The sequence below is a fragment of the Thermobia domestica genome, chromosome 18, assembly GCF_964235325.1.
Source record: "Thermobia domestica chromosome 18, izTheDome1.hap1.1, whole genome shotgun sequence".
Taxonomy (NCBI): domain Eukaryota; kingdom Metazoa; phylum Arthropoda; class Insecta; order Zygentoma; family Lepismatidae; genus Thermobia; species Thermobia domestica.
Genome location: NC_137471.1, coordinates 162,036,636 through 162,053,090, shown reverse-complemented (window position 1 = coordinate 162,053,090; position 16,455 = coordinate 162,036,636). Strand labels below are relative to the sequence as shown.

General features: G+C 35.8%; 1 protein-coding gene across 1 annotated transcript; it reads right to left on the bottom strand.

Moving 5' to 3' along the window:
- Positions 1-1,554: 1,554 nt before the first annotated feature.
- On the bottom strand, positions 1,555-14,600 carry LOC145676005 (uncharacterized). Its single transcript, XM_081746841.1, has 2 exons — positions 14,002-14,600; positions 1,555-3,865 (listed from the first exon to the last, which is right to left on the bottom strand). The coding sequence occupies exons 1-2, from the start codon at positions 14,364-14,366 to the stop codon at positions 3,469-3,471; spliced, it is 762 nt and encodes a 253-aa protein (XP_081602967.1). The 5' UTR covers positions 14,367-14,600; the 3' UTR covers positions 1,555-3,468.
- Positions 14,601-16,455: the final 1,855 nt, after the last annotated feature.

Genomic DNA, 16,455 nt, shown 5'->3' with positions numbered 1-16,455 from the left:
AGTGCTGATCTCAAGTATGCCCAATGACGTCAAATTAGATGAGAGTTCCAGAGATAACAGGAAGCCAGAGATCGTCACATTTGACAACGATACTAAAGGTGGGGTGGACATAGTAGACCAGATACCTACTGAATATGACGAAGAAAGAAATACTACACGACGGAAATTAATTTATTTTTCACTTCTAAAATGTAGAACCGACTAATAGTAATGTTATACATTTAGCGAACACAGCAAGCTTTTTCGGATTGACTCTAGAAGATGCTTCTGTACCTAATCATGTAGGAAAGCGAGGACGATGTTACATGTATAAACACAGTAAGGCCAGATATTTTGCCAAAAGTTCTGTAAGTGGATTTGCCTAAGTCACGCAAAAATAATGTGTGGAGACTGCTGCAGAATTGAAATGTGAACATACCGCTATTAGGAGAAATCCTGGTTTACTTCTTCCTAGTTAATAAATATTTTATTTTCAGTACCGGTATCTAAGCAATAAAATAGTCACATAATTATCGAACTTCATTTTAACAAGAAAGGTATCGCCTCAATAAAAATGTATAGTTTCGCTTAAAGCGTATCCACTGTCTGGTGTTTGTATTTAATATTGTAAATATAATACAAATTTAAATCCTAGTTCACATCTTATCAGACAAAAATGTTCCTGGGTCCAGGATTCAAAATGTTTCCATTCATAAAACATTTTTTCACCTTACCACTATAAGGTTAAGAATAATGAACCTCACGAGGGTAAAGTGTACTGGCAGGGCGTAAACATTAGGGAAAAGGAGTATGCTGATAGCGATTTGGTGTGCGATCTAAAATGAGGTAGTATATATTGCATGAATAAAGGGTGCTGAGTTTGGAAGCGTTTGTTGATATAGGTGAGATTTACTTTTTCGATATATTACTGTAATATGGAAAAGTTATGCATTGGTATAGCTCCAGAGTGGAACTAGGTAATCGTACAATGAATGGTATGTGGAAAACTTTTGGTTAGAAAGTCAACAGTTTTTTTATAGATTATGAGTAATGAAGCTATCTACTCTGTAAATCTGTATGTTAAGTTTGGCAGTAACAAATCTTTGTATGTACTTAGGATCGTCTATGCATAAAATACAAAAAGACGACATCAAACCGCAGAAAAGTTAAAGTTTAAGCTACTGCTTCGGGAAAAATATTTGTGCTATCTCTATGCTTTATCATTTCCATTGTGAACCCAGTAGTAAGGCTACGGCTAGAGTCTGCGTTTGACAGTTGGAGATGCAGTGAAATAACGTTATCATTTATTGTTAGAGAACACTCAATTAAAAAAATTTAAATGTTCAACTCAGATGGCAAGAAAGGAGTGAGAGTGACTTGGACAACGTGATCCCACGCTAGAGAAGTGTGCCAAATCAGATGTTTTATATTCTGCGTTTAATGTGGTGATGTACAGTAGAATGCTGCTCAAGAGTGCAAAGAACAGAAAACCACCCTTAAACTATACTATAAAAATGTACAAAGTGTTACAAACAATTTTGCAGACTGTGCCGTAAATATGGCTGTTTAGTGGTGAGCGAAACATGTCTGAAAATATCGATAAGGAACAGTGGAATGTCGTTTCTCAACCAATTCTCTACATAGAAATAAGACGGCAAGACGATAAAGGCGGATTGTTTGTAGTATTAAAATTAATGGGGCAGCAGAGCACAGAATGATCTCGTACGTGAGTGTGAAACTATTTGAGCAGAGGTAAGTCTGTCCAAAAACAGTCTTCGTCGGGTGTTTTAGCAGACCATATAGGAACAGTGCTCAAAGTTTACTTGAAAGATGCCACGAACATTTCCAGATGTCAGAAGGTGACAAAGTTGCTCATTTTGGTGGCTATAACTTGAGCTTAGATATGGATCTACAATAAACATGGGATAACGTCAGACACAAATGAAATTCCTTTGTTGACTATTCTACTCAAGCACTCAATTTGGGATAGTACAATTTTTATAGCACGCGTAAAAATAACAGCTTAGATTATATCATATCTATTCTTCCAACAGAATGCGACATCTCATATAAACTCTCAGTACGTGTGAGATTTTTGTCCTTTGTGGATTATCATTTACTTTGCAATATGTGAACCTTGAGTAAATGCCTTGATAAGCTCTTTGCATCTCTTTGGTGACTGACTTGCGTTCAACTGCATTTCAAGGTTTTAGCGTTGACTATATCGTCTTCCACACTTCTCACGTGTGAGGTTTTGATCCTGTGTTGCTAAGCAGGTATGAACGTTGAATAAATTCTATTCCAGGATTTTTGCAAGGTGAGATTTTGCTAATGTTTGGATTCACATGTGTGCAGCCAATTTCGAACGTAGATTCAATGCCCAACCACACTCTTGACATGGGTGATGTTTTACTCCTGTGTGGATTAACATTTCTCTAGCCAAACTTTAACGTTTATCAAATGACATACCACACTCAGGGCATATTAATGCATATGAACATGTGTAGCCAGAGATGAACTTCGATTAAACTTCTAACCACACTCTTAGCATACGTGACCTCTTTTTCCTGTATAGATTAACATGTGTGTAACCAAACTTAAACGATATTTGAATTCGCCATCACACTCGTAGCATGAGTGATATTTTGTTCCTCTGAGGATTAACATGTGTGCAGCTTAACTGGAACCTCGATTAAATGCCTTAACACACTCTTGGCATTTTTAATCTTTTTTTCTCCTGTGTGAATTAAATAAATGTAGCTACACTTTAACATAGTTTAAATCCTTTACCACACGCTTGGCACGTGTAAGTTTCTTCTGTGTGGACTAACATGTGTGCACCTAAACCTGAACCTTGATTTATTTCACTCTTGGAAAGTGTGATGTTTCTATCCTGTGTGGATTAACATGTGTGTAGCCAAATATGAGCGACGAGTAAATGTCCCACCACACTCCTGGCACGTGTGAGGTTTTTCTCCTGTGTGGATTAACATGTGTCTGGCCAAATTCGAACGTTGAGTAAATGACTTACCACACTCTTGGCACGTGTGAGGTTTTTCTCCGGTGTGAATTAACATGTGTTTAGCCAAAGTCGAACGATGAGTAAATACCCTACCACACTCTTGGCACGTGTGAGATTTTTCTCCTGTGTGGATTAACATGTGTGTAGCCAAATCTGAACGTTGAGCAAATGCCTTAAAACACTCTTGGCACGTGTGAGACTTTTTTCCTTCGTGGATTAACATGTGTCTGTCCAAATTTGAACGTTGAGTAAATGACTTACCACACTTGGCACATGTGAGGTTTTTCTCCGGTGTGAATTAACATGTGTTTAGCCAAATGTGAACGTAGATTAAATGCCCTACCACACTCTTGGCACGTGTGAGATTTTTCTCCTGTGTGGATTAACATGTGTGTAGCCAGATCTGAACGTCGATTAAATGCCTTACCACACTCGTGGCATATGTGAGCTTTTTCACCTGTGTGGATTTACATGTCTGTAGCCAAATCTGAACGTTGAGTAAATGACTTACCACACTCTTGGCACGTGTGTAGTCTTCCTCCTGTATGAATTACCATGTGCGTAGCCAAACTTGAACATCCTCTAAATTCCTTTCCACATACTTCACAAATGTGAGATTTTTCACCTGACTGCACAAACTCACTACTTGACATAGTTGAACTTTGATTAGAGCGTTTATCACTATTTTGGTACGTATGACGCTTTTCACTTTCCTGTGTCACGATATTTTTTGTCAAACGTAATCGATGAAATCCTTTGCCAAACTGCGTAGAAGTATCAGATTCCCCATAAGAATGAGAAATGGCTTTATTTAATGCAGTAAACGTATTCCCTTCTCCGTGGAAAGCAAAGACGTTATCGCGCCTGTAACAAATTCAACAAACAATGAAATTTAAATGGAGATAATGAATAAGTAGCAAGAAAACATGTAATCATTCGCTATATTACTTGATAAAGTTACGCTATATTACATGTTTTATTACATTAAATATTGTAGAAATATGAAATGGACTACCATATCACTATTGTCTGAAAATAAGTTGCTGTAGTTTGTTTCACTATATCAAATTAAACTATCATTTATATCGTGGCGGACATAAGTCTATGACCAGGTATTGTCGGCTGCCTTGACACAAATGCACAGTATGAGAATTAAATCTGTCGTATCTGTAGTTTCGTGTGGAGAAAAAACCAACTTGGGATCCAAAGGTTTAAGAACAACTCAACGTATTAATAGAAACTGTACCGAATATAATTCACTTATATCATCATAAGAGGAACACGAAAGGCGTTTTGAAACCAATTAAAAAATTACATACAACTTTCCAAGCTGAGGCAGAGAAACTTAGAGTAACAAGACTAAAGATGACTCATTTACAGCGTTGTGAGTAATCATTTACAGTGGTCTAGGGGCTTGACCAGTAATCACGAGGTTATTCGACCAAATACACGTTAAGAATTTTTTTTACTTTAGGAATTTTGATGGAAATAGATCGGCGATAAAACACGCTTCATTACATTCAAATATTTGAATACTCGTTTGCTTCAGCACTTGAACTATCAAATTTTCAGGAGTAATACTAATAATAATAACAATTATTTCGAAGAATATTTAAAAATTAAAAACTTATTATCGCTCAGGTCGTACCATTACAAGCAGAAACGTGATATTAGGCAAAAAATATTTAAGTTTTGTGTATTGTTGCCCATAAAAGACGAATTTCTCATCTCGATTCTAAAACAAACCAAACAAAATCGGATTGAAACATTTTAATTCGAGACAGGACAAGGTTAACTCACACTATAGTCATGCTTTGGAGATGAGAATCGAGACGAGACCAAAACTATCGTAAACATTTCTCATCTTATCTCGATTCTAGAAATAATGTATGCCACTCTTTAAGCAACAATTGCTCTGTAGACTGAATCTTGTACATCATTTTGATAGTTTGTATTTCTGAGCTCACTGAATTATGGTCTGTGTATATATTTTTGTAGCAAAGGTTGTTAATTACATCTGCAAACTTCACAAGTTAGTTTATTAGAAGCTTTAGTTTTCAATCATATTCAGTTCTTTCTTTTTACAGTTTTTTTTCCTGAAAACGTACAGTAGAATATATTCTACACGAAATATTAGCGGATATCTTTCGTTTAAATTTGAGTAGCTGTAGACGTGTCTTATGATGGTACGTAACCCCTTCCCCGAAACCCCTTCGACATCTTCTGTAGCTTAGCCACCATAATTATTACTTAAAAACAACTGTAATTACGGCTCTTGTGAGTTTAGAATCCCTACTTTCTACACCAAAATTACATCGAAACTTTCCGTTATAGCATTTAACTTTCCTTTATAACATTTAGCTAGTTGTAGGGAAACTTTCCGTTATAACATGTAGCTAGTTGTAGGAAAGTATCGAGAGGGTACGTGCTGTTGGTCCTGACACTTCTCTCCAATCCCGACTATTTTGTAACTTATGGCTTACGCTACGGGTTATTTTACAGGGTTTAATACAATGTGTCCTCATACGAGATTTGTTACCTATACTATTAATATTTTTATTATTATTACTGAATATTTGAGACCTCAATATTACGTCACACTGCCGTAGCAAAGCTGGGATAAATGCAATAAACAAGTGACAAATCTTGGGAAAAAGACGAAAATCAATTTGAAGGTTACGATTATATTTACAAGAATCTAACTACCAAAAAACACGATTTCAACCAAATGGCGACCGTTCTCTGGATTAAATTATAGCAATCTTCCTACAACTGCTTTTACAATACCATTAGTTATACAGATAACGTGTTGAGTTTGGATCTGATTAGCCTACTGTCGACAGTCAATTTCCATCAGAACCTCGGCGAACACAATTAAAAATATAGGAGAGTGATAGATAAAAACAAGAACTGAGTAATGTAGATTTTTCATGTAAGTAAATATGTTTTGACCTTGAAAGCAAAAGAGATTAATGTAGCTCATAAAAATTTTTCTTGTTGATTTTTAATTCCATGTAGATGTGAGTGGATAGCAAACAGCTGATTGAGTATACACACATACATACATGTTTTACACTATGCACCTTCATGTGCATTTATGAATAAGAGTAAATGTTTTAATACTAATACACAATAACACACTGAGCAAGGCTATGTGATAATATGTAAAAAGAAAACAGTATCACGTGACAGTTTCAACACAATAACTGTGCAAACAAACAGAGAACATATAGAGAATGTTTCGGAAAGCAGGAATTAGGACGTACAGGAAAAGAGGAAGCAGAATAATTGAACTAGTCAGAAGAACAAAGAGAAAAGCAATAGCGAACCAAGATCAAGGGGGAGTAATATATAGATTAGGATGCGAGGAGTGTAAAAAAATTTACATAGGAGAAACAAAAAAAAAATGCAAAAAGGATTAAGCAGCACCAGGATGATGTAAGATTGAAAATGGAAAACAATGCGATATACAAGCATCAGAAAGAAACAAACCACAGGATAGGGTGGGAAGGAGCAGAGGTCATAGATGTAGAGAACAGGGCTTTGGTGAGGAAATGGAAGGAAGCCAGAGAGATTATGAAAGCAGGACGCAAGGTGATGAACTGGAATGCAAGATTCTCGATAAATAAGGAGTGAGAGAAGATTCTGCTTAAAAAAGAAGGAATAAAAAGGAAGAAGAAAGTAAGAGAAACAAAATAACAAGGAAAATAAGGATAATTAGAGGACAGGACGCATCCAGCGGAAAAAAGTAAACCTTTAATTGGACACGTGTGCAGCTAAAAAGTGAAAGTGAAAGCCAGACAAGTGTTACTTTTTAAAGGAGGGGCGGAACCTAATTAAAATTGATCTCCGGACAGTATATATAAGTGATAACCAACTCCCAGCAACCAGAAGGAGCGGAAGTCTGCTGAAGACACAGTTATTGTGTAGAAACTGTCACGTGATACTGTTTTTTTCAAATATTATCACATGGCCTTGCTGAGTGTGTTATTGTGTATTAGTACAGAATGGAATCAATGCCTGATAGAATAGTCATAGAAAATATTTTATATATGGTACTAGTTTATATCTGTGTTAATTTTATATTGAAGCACTTTGCAAAGTGAAACCTGAGTTGTGAAAAGAACGAATGGTTGTTAATGGTCGTAATATAAAAATTCTTAGTGTTTCATGTTTTAAGTGCATGTTTCTTATTTTCGTATTAAACTCAGACATTTACATTTCTGTACTTTGAATTAGTTGCTCGTAACTCATATCAATATGGACGCTAGTGTTTAGAACAATTTCAAGCAATCTTGACAGAGGAAACAGAGAAACAATTAGAAACCATTGCTCAAAAATGGTAATGAATATTGGATGCCTAGGACAAAAAATACATGAATCAGTAGGTCAACTTCAAAAGCCTGTAACAGAAACGATTTGGGAGCGTAGGAAAGAGCGAATTGAATGCCAAAGCAGACAGCTTACGTAATAATATCAAAGTAGCCAATAACTCCTTAACTGAAGTACTCTCTGAATTAGTTAACACGGAAAATTATGTTGATTCAGTAACTGCTGAATTTAAAAATAGTGTAGCGGAATGAAAGAAAGGTCTCACTGTGTTCTATGAATACATGCGAACGGCACAGTTTGAGTGCAGGCAAACCACAAAATAAAAGAGTGCAAGGCGGAAAAGAAACCGTGAATTCGAGCGGGCCCAAGTTGTGAAAGATATGTGCCAAATAAACCAGAAAGTCGATTACAGTCAGGAAAAGGAAATATGCAGTGTAGAGATAGAAAAAAAGAAGAATCGTTACGCGTAACTGTAAAAAATTGTTTCTAATATAATTGTTTTGCCGGCAAGGGATACCGATGTTTCACACATGATAAGCGGTAGCGTTCAGGTTGCGCGTATCCGCCCTCTCGAAAAAGCCAGGGAAGGCTTGAGATTTCAATTGATGATTTTGTGTGATAACGAAGTTACAGTGTTCTCGGTTTTGTGTCGCAGGCAAATGGTTTTGGGCGAATTAACAAATTCAAATTTGTCTTTGTAACCGTGTATGTCTAACGTAAGTTGCATTTTAGTGCTGCAAATCCATTCCGACTTTATCAGCTTTGAGTATTGTAGAAGGAAACGATTTCAAATTCACAATAGACCCGCCAAGCGAATTCTGTTTTACGCAGTGAAGGTCTCGTACATAATATATCGGTCGGAAATGTTTACCGTAAACAAGCGTAACACTTCAAATAAAGCACACGCAGTCCGCAAAAGAACCGAAATATAACACCAAAGTTAAGAAGAAAAATAAGATGGCCAATGATATACAGTTGAGTTTTCGTAATACATCATTAACGTAAACTCGATTTTGAGGAACATAATCAGTAGAATTAAAATGAGCAGACGTGATCATATCACTACATCACATGCAACATTTATTAATTTTCAGTTGCCGAAATGTTTGAATTTTCAAGCTAGTACTTCACTATTGCGAAATTGTAAAAAGCGAAAGTTTAAATGTAGTGCTACCAATGTGCGTCGACCTCCACGTACAGCGTATTCTCAGCACGCAAAACCACACATTAGGCGTGCAGAAGGAAATAAGTTGAGAATAAAAGGAAAGTGCCTTGGTAAGCGTAATTCGGAACGCACTAAACTCGGTCAAGGACGAACTACATGCAAATTAAAGTCGAGCTGTAGGCGAGGTTATTTCGAGTCAAACATGCGGAAGAAGTATACATCGACTCCGAAGAGCACTAAAAAGCTTAAGCGAAAACACGTACGAACATTGTATAGTAAACTACATGGAAAAATATAGTAATAGTAAGCGCAAACCTAAAAAGAAATTTATGGCAGGTATCGCAATGCAGCGTAAATCTAAACGTCGCAAAGGAAGGCGTGTTATAACCGCTGGCAGGTTATAGAAGGATTTTTTGTGGACACTCTGTATATTTCGTCAAGACAGTGATCATTATTTTCAATTTATACTTTATTCTGCAACGCACATAAGTTCTTTCTTTGGGGGGAATTGCTTCTTTCCCACACAATTGGACAAAGAAGTCTTTCATCGTTTTTTTCATATATATAAAACGTTGCTTTTGCTGAGAACATTTCAGTTAGTGACTAACCATTTCAGTGTTTCTCCCTGACTTATTATATGCACAGTATTTATTCTGCAGTTATTTGGAACTGAATTAAGTGTTTTCTTTAATCGCTTATGGAAACATTATAATAGATTAGAGAAATACGGGCAGACCAGATGTTTCAGCAATCAAAGTGGCACCAACTGCGTCGTTTCGTAGCCCGTTATCTGTACTTTCTCACGCCAGTGTTATCGCCGTGTCTACTGCATTATAGGCAGTTGACTAAAATTAACATAAACTGTTTTCCGTATTATGTTGGTATGTGCATACAGGTGAGTTAACTGATGATTTTTGAAATGAACTGCCAACACTTTTCTGTTGACCATTGCAACCCGTAGCTTGAGCTTGGATGCTCGGGGAGTTTGACTCCAGGCCTGGAAGCCGTAACTACGCGCATCGCGTCGAGCTTCAGATACGACTTATTGTGAAGGGGCACAAGCTATTAGCCGGTAAAAGACGATTTCTTGCGGCTTGCCCCAACTAGTGAAGTCCCAGGTCCGCAGACCTTGTGCGTTTAAAATGTTATATACGCGCCCGCCAACAGCAGTATTCTACTTTGGAGAATTTCTTGTTTAATTTGCTGAAGAATCATCTCTTGGTTTTAGGACGGTTCAGCGTAACAACTGGACTCATCGTGGGACGATCCAGACAACTTCTCCCTAGTGCTAAAACCTAAGTGTGTCAATGGTGTGAGGGAAGCATTTACAGTGATATCTGAATCATAATCATATATATATATAAAGGGCTATATTGCCTGAAAAGGGTAAAGTGTGATTTCAGCGACGAAAATTATTATATTTATCTAGTGTTCAGTGTTGTGTCCATTCCTCTTCGCTATTTTTTTCAAACTAGTGTTGTAATAAATAAGTATAGTGTCGTTTAATCCAGTGTGTTTTCGTTGTTTGTATGAGTGATGTTTGTGTGTGTTATGGTCTGGATGACCGTCTGATCGTCCGTGAGGTTTTCGAGACGAGACACCCGAACCTCTCGGCGCCTAATGCTCATATTATTGAGACCGACGAGCGATTTGGAAACAGTTTGTAACCATTTCTTGGAGAGGTCTTTCATCGTCCTCTCCAGGTAAGTTAAAGCATCAGGAAGATACCTATTGGTAGTACCACGACCCACGGACAGCGACTACATGTCACGGAGTGGTAAAAATAAATGGCCGCCCGAACAGTGACTTGAACTCCAGGCGATTACAGTGTCACTACGTGGAAGTTTAGTAAATACGCCGTAAAAAGAAAAAAAGTTCCGAAATTAAACAAACTAACTGGAAAAGTACACGTAACTGTGCTAAATTACAGGCGTAACCAGCACAGATGGAAAATTAAAATCTTAGCACAAAAAAAGCGTGAACTTCACCCCAACTCGGGTTAAACCCCGGAAGAGATGAGAAATTAGAAATACCGAATTTGAACTGTTAAACTTTTAGATTATGAAAAAAGGATTATTGTTTATTTATTTGATTATTTCCCCGAATTTCGAAGGTTACTTTTCAGAATCAAAATGTGTGCCCACCGCCACTGACACACCAGTCCAACAAACCATCAATATCGCTCTACAATCAGGTACGTTTACTTAGAAGTCATGTTTTATGGTTTCCTTACAGTATTTGGAGATGAAAGATGAATGTGGAAAGGAGAGGAAAGACAGCATTGGAAATTTTAAACAGGTAATTGATTTAGAACGCGATTTCCGACTTTGAAATTGTAATAATACCGCACCACTTGTGAAAAGTATGGCTACCCCGTTTTGGATGCGGACTTTCAGTATCGAATTCTTATTAGGATCTTTAAGTTTTGTATTTTTTTTCAGGTCTTTCCAGTTTTGGGAACCATACTTCATAATAAAATTTTATTATCAAATTTTCCTTGAGTTTTTAATCATTCCTCTTTATGTTTATATTAACATTAACTGTCCCCATACAATTAAGCATTTTCAGACATGTTAGGCAATTAGATATAATTACGAACATAATTTGAAAAGTACTAGTAATAACTACAATTAATCATAAAGTTAAAATTTTGGGTAATTAAAAAATGTGCTCTTCAGATAGTGAACTTTTTCATCTGATGTTGTGATTGTATAATGAGAAAATATGCGAAATTTTCTATTGTAAGATCAAGTCACCGTCAAAATACTGTAAGTTAAACACAATTTAGTATAATATTGAAAGTAATTGACAATAACCTTGAATTTGATAAAGTTGCTCGTTGATTTGTTCGTCGTTCGATATATATATGCAGTCTACTATGAAAAGTCAATGTGCATTCAATGTGACTAATGATAACTGAAGTTAATTGACTTCAGAGAAAGGGATATTATAAGTTAAGAAGTGTTGAAGGTTATAATATAGTTCATCCCCTAGGGACATCCCTACTTTCGTTATAAAATTAAAGGGATGAAACCAGTCCGACGCCTGGTTGGGTCCCAGCTAATGTGCAGATTCGGCAATTGACTAAATTTCAAAATTTTGTTCTAATTTTTAATGTTTGTCATAATTAGAGAAAAGTATAATAGTAATAAAATTGATGTTCGGATTTTAGATGTTGATATAATATTTAGTTTTGATTTGGATTTATAGAAAATAATTAGAGTTTTGATTTGCATTTAGAGAAAGTAATTTAAATGTTATTCTTTTTGATATTTGAAAACAACTCTTGTATTCTTGTGATGGGAATCATAAACCGATCTCGAGAAAAAGAAAAAGGGAAGCGCGTTTACGATTTCACCCTTTACTACGATAAACACCAGATACTATGATGTATCGATAGTACGGAGTGCCTACGTCAGTTAGGCAGTATATGGTAAAATTAAGGTTTATGTTACGAGAAAACATTAAGATTGCTACGTACGAGTAGGCCCTGAACAACAATATGTTTAATGAACAAGTTAATATTACTGTTATCTTGTGTTTCACTATTGTGACAAATGCTCTCGGATGTGATTTTATTCTCGATAAAAATAAGTGCAGTTGAGAGTAAGCCACACATAAGTATTAGCTAGCGCTCTTTAAAAGGTTACATTTGTAAACCTACCAATTTTGTAGGTACGAGCGGGCCTGAAGTAATACTAATGATTAAAAAATTGATGAATTGAAATGTGAGGCTGTAGCCTTAAATCTCCTCCCAGGGTGTATTTCTTGTCGTCCTCTACAATATATTTATTTTCTTAAAAATGCCTCCTCAAGGTCTGAATGTTGACAGCCCAATTGGGGTTCGGAAATTAACCCTGATTTGTCATGACTTGAATGCCGAAGGCATGCAACTAGGGTGGTATGTAAAGTCTTATGGTAGAAGCAATTCATTCGAATCGCCAGGGACCCTGCAAGCTTCAACTGTAAGAGATTGTCAGCACCGTTGGTTTTAGGATCCAATTCATTAATCTGTATTTTTTATGAATGACTTACACCCTGTGTTGTCAAATAATTACTCACAGAATGGCGCTCCGTAGGGCTTAACCGCCGTTTAACTCATTTATTTGTATTAAAATGTTCAAACGGTTATTAGTTACGTTGTATAATATAACGAAACTGGCTGAACATTGACGGAAGTTCTTTTAAAATTTGGCGGTTCTTACAGTGACTATTTTCCACGCCACTACAACAACAAACCCTCCCTGTAATTAGAACTGATGCTGACACCCAACATTAACACCAAAATAAAGTTACATGTTCTATCGTAGGGGGTAGTTGAAACTTCGTGTATACAGTTCATGGTTTTACCGACGGAGGACTGTGAAACTCCCTTCGTATTTTGTGCGAAGTAATGCTCGATGTGCAAAGTAACCCCTTGTCAAGGTAGGTAGTAACCACCGTAAGCGAAATGAAGTATCAAAATTTAGTGTGGCAAAACATTATACGGAACTATGAAAATGTTTGGGAATGAAGGGATCCATATAATTAAGAAATTACGTCCCTAATGTATTGTGTTACTTTGGAACACAAATATACAAGCAAAGAAAGCATTTCAGCATGTTACCTATAAAATACTTCGGAACGTACAAGAACACATTCAACTCGTAAGACATGTAAGTCATCCTAAATACAGAATTTTGCGCTTTCCTTGTTTACCCACATTCTGCGTAATGCTCTAATATGCATAGCAATCTCATTTTTACCGGCCATCTAGCACATGCTGATTAGCGTTGTTTTTACAATAATTCATATATTATGTACGTACACTAAGCCCCTAAAGTGATTCCATATTGAGAAACGCAGGTTCATACCCTAAAAAAGGTTCCTGGGAATGTAAAAAGTCGACTTCCTTGAAAAAATTAGTGCAGCTATGAAATGGACTGTTGTATGGACCTCTACAAATAATGAACATCCATTGTTGGTTAAAATATTCTTTGTCTTGTATTTTACTTATGTCCTTCGAAGCCCGCCGGAAAAATCAGGCTAGACCCATTTGAGCTAAATCAAAATAAAATACAAACGTCCATAGTTTATGTTCGAATATAATACATTACAGGTTTACATTTGTAAAATTTTAGGATAATTACCATTATATTTATTTGTTGTTTTACATAAGTCTCTATATAAATAAGACAATATCGTCGAGCACCCATATTTTAAATATGTGAAACAATTAGTGAGAAATGTGTAACCAATAATAAAGAAATAATTATTTTATCAAGATATGAACTACATAAGAATTGTATGGATCGTATCAATCTTGTTACTATTTTTATTTGGTATACAGCTTGTCTATGTGTGGCATGTCATTTCCAAATTGTAGGCTACTAACTTACGTTCATGATATCTCCCATACCTAAATATTTCTCGTGAAGTATTGCTTTTAACCAACAAAATTTCCGAAACCATGTAACCGTATTATCAATCTGAGCCAATTAGTTAACGAAGAATTGAACATTACCTTTCTGGCCGAACTGAATTTAAACTTCTTGTTGTTAATTGTTGGGAGTCATTAGAATACGACGCGCAAGTCTCCTGAACCACAATTTTTTTTAGCGTTTCTATATTACTTTCAAATTCAGGATCTTCTTCTAGTGCTAATTCTGGTTTCACCCTATTAACGTTTAGTTTCACATCCAAAGAGCACATAGCTGTATCCTTGTCCACTGTTACCTCTCCTTCCGTTGTAGATAATATTAACTCTTTGTTTTCATTCATTAGTTCGTATGTCCACCTTCTCCCTTCGAGCGGATCATCACTAGGTAAGTCATAAGCAATTTCTTCTTTACACATCAATTCCAACTTAACAGACGCCTTACCAGCCATTGTGAATTGAAATATAATAAGAATTTAACACTGTTCTTATACTCCCCTTATATTTATCGGGCTTACTTTAACAACAAGCCGTTTGGGAGAGGGTCTCCTAGACGCAGAGTGCCAGTACCATCTAAATTATTTGAATGTGCAATGAAGTGGGCACTTTCAGAAATAGTTTGCGTCAAGACAACGCTAATCCTAACAATAATCTGCTACGCCGTTGGATGTCGCTACCATCCACGACTCAGCTAGACTTACACAGTCCCAGTTCTAGTTTACCTACTTCTCATGAGATGTCGCCATGGTCTCTATTCCATAATTTTTGCCTTCAGTGTTGCTACTTCAGTGTTTGAAACACGTTCAGTTATTTAGTTCATCAGCATACGCGTATGTGCAATTGAACTAGATAGATATGTGAGGTGATTTTTTTTTTCAAAGGTCGACCGGAACTCCTTCTACACGAATATATAATTATTTAATTATTAGTAAACTATAATAACAAGTCAAGTAAATGCTTATGCGAAATTCTTGTTTGTACACAAATAGTTTCGATGCCAGTGCCAACAGAAAATTGCTTTCTTCTAAATCGTAGCAACCACCATCATATTCGATTAAACCATAAATTGCCCCATCGTTTGTTTAATTTATTCTGTATATAAATAATAATTTCATTTGTAATTTGGAAATGTTTCAATGGTTTGCACAGACTTTGATTAAAAAATAAATAAATAAATAAAAAGTTAGTTGTAAAATATGCTAGATTGGTTTCCTTTTTCCCTCTACTTTTATAAAGGTTAATAATTTATAGTATTGACACGGAATAGATAGTCATAATGTTCATTTTAGAAAAGCGTCTGATTTCAAATAATGAGCAAACTTATTTTAATAAATTAATAATTCTGTAAATGAAAATGAAATGAAATCTTTAAGTTTTACTATTACTATATTATGGTTTCAAAGTTAAGTTCGTTTTTTTTTTTAAAAAAAAAAAATCACAGTAGCTATATTATTACAGTTGTCTCCAGGCCCGTATTCAAAGGGTCTAGCCCCCCCCCTAAATTCTGGCTGCCTAAATTTTGCTCCTAGTTTTTTGCGATATTCTATTCCGATGTTGTTGTTTTATGGTTTCATACGTTAAATTACGTTACCAACATTAAATTTAGAGAGCATTGCGTTAGCGAGTGAAGGCGGATTATAGCCCCGCAGGGCACGTTGTTTTCTATCTTCGTTACCAACAATTCACCTTCTTTTCTCACATAAATCACTTCGACTTACCTTTACGGTTTGTACAAATCCCCTACTGCCCTAAAAAAAAAAAAAAAAAAAATGTGTTCGATACTTTCTTGACTACTTGAACACTACTTTCAACTCATTTCTTCAGTAAATCATCCTACTTTCGGCTATTTTTGGCCCCCCAATACTAAACAATTACTTTACTTTTTAGTGCAAATGGAAATTGAACTTAAAAAAATCATATTATTACTTATATAAAGTACTGTCAAAGAATTTTAAATTTTTTAACCTTCAAATTCTTTAAAACCTAGAAGTAAATCATAAAATATTAAAATAATGTAATTAGTCATATGGTTCTTATAATTTGGAAGATGAAGTAAAGAAATGGAAATATATTCCTTCCCGGGAATTTATAGGCCAGGGAAAAACCCGGGAATATTCCCATTTTTTAAATTCCTACCCACCGGGAATATTCCCACTGCCCATCACTAAATAAGCTCACATGGCGCAATCTGTGATCGAACCATTTACTCCTTGCACCAGAGATAAACGCTCTACCACTGACCTTGTTTTTAAAGGACTTAAAATATGGAGTAGGTTCATTAAAATGAGGGATGAAAATGTACACATAGTGTGAATTTTGTTATTCCATACTGCAAAATATCTCGAAAAAAAAAAGCATCAGACGAAAAAATGTACGAAATAAATTTATATTTTGCAGGCAGAAATTTCTCTATGCTAAAATTCCCTTCCCCCTTAGAGGTGTACGGCGAAACTGAAAAACTGTTTACAAACCCCGTCATTTTAATTGATGATTCGATACGTAAATTTTATTGGAAACATTTTTTGAATGCTGATAGGCTGG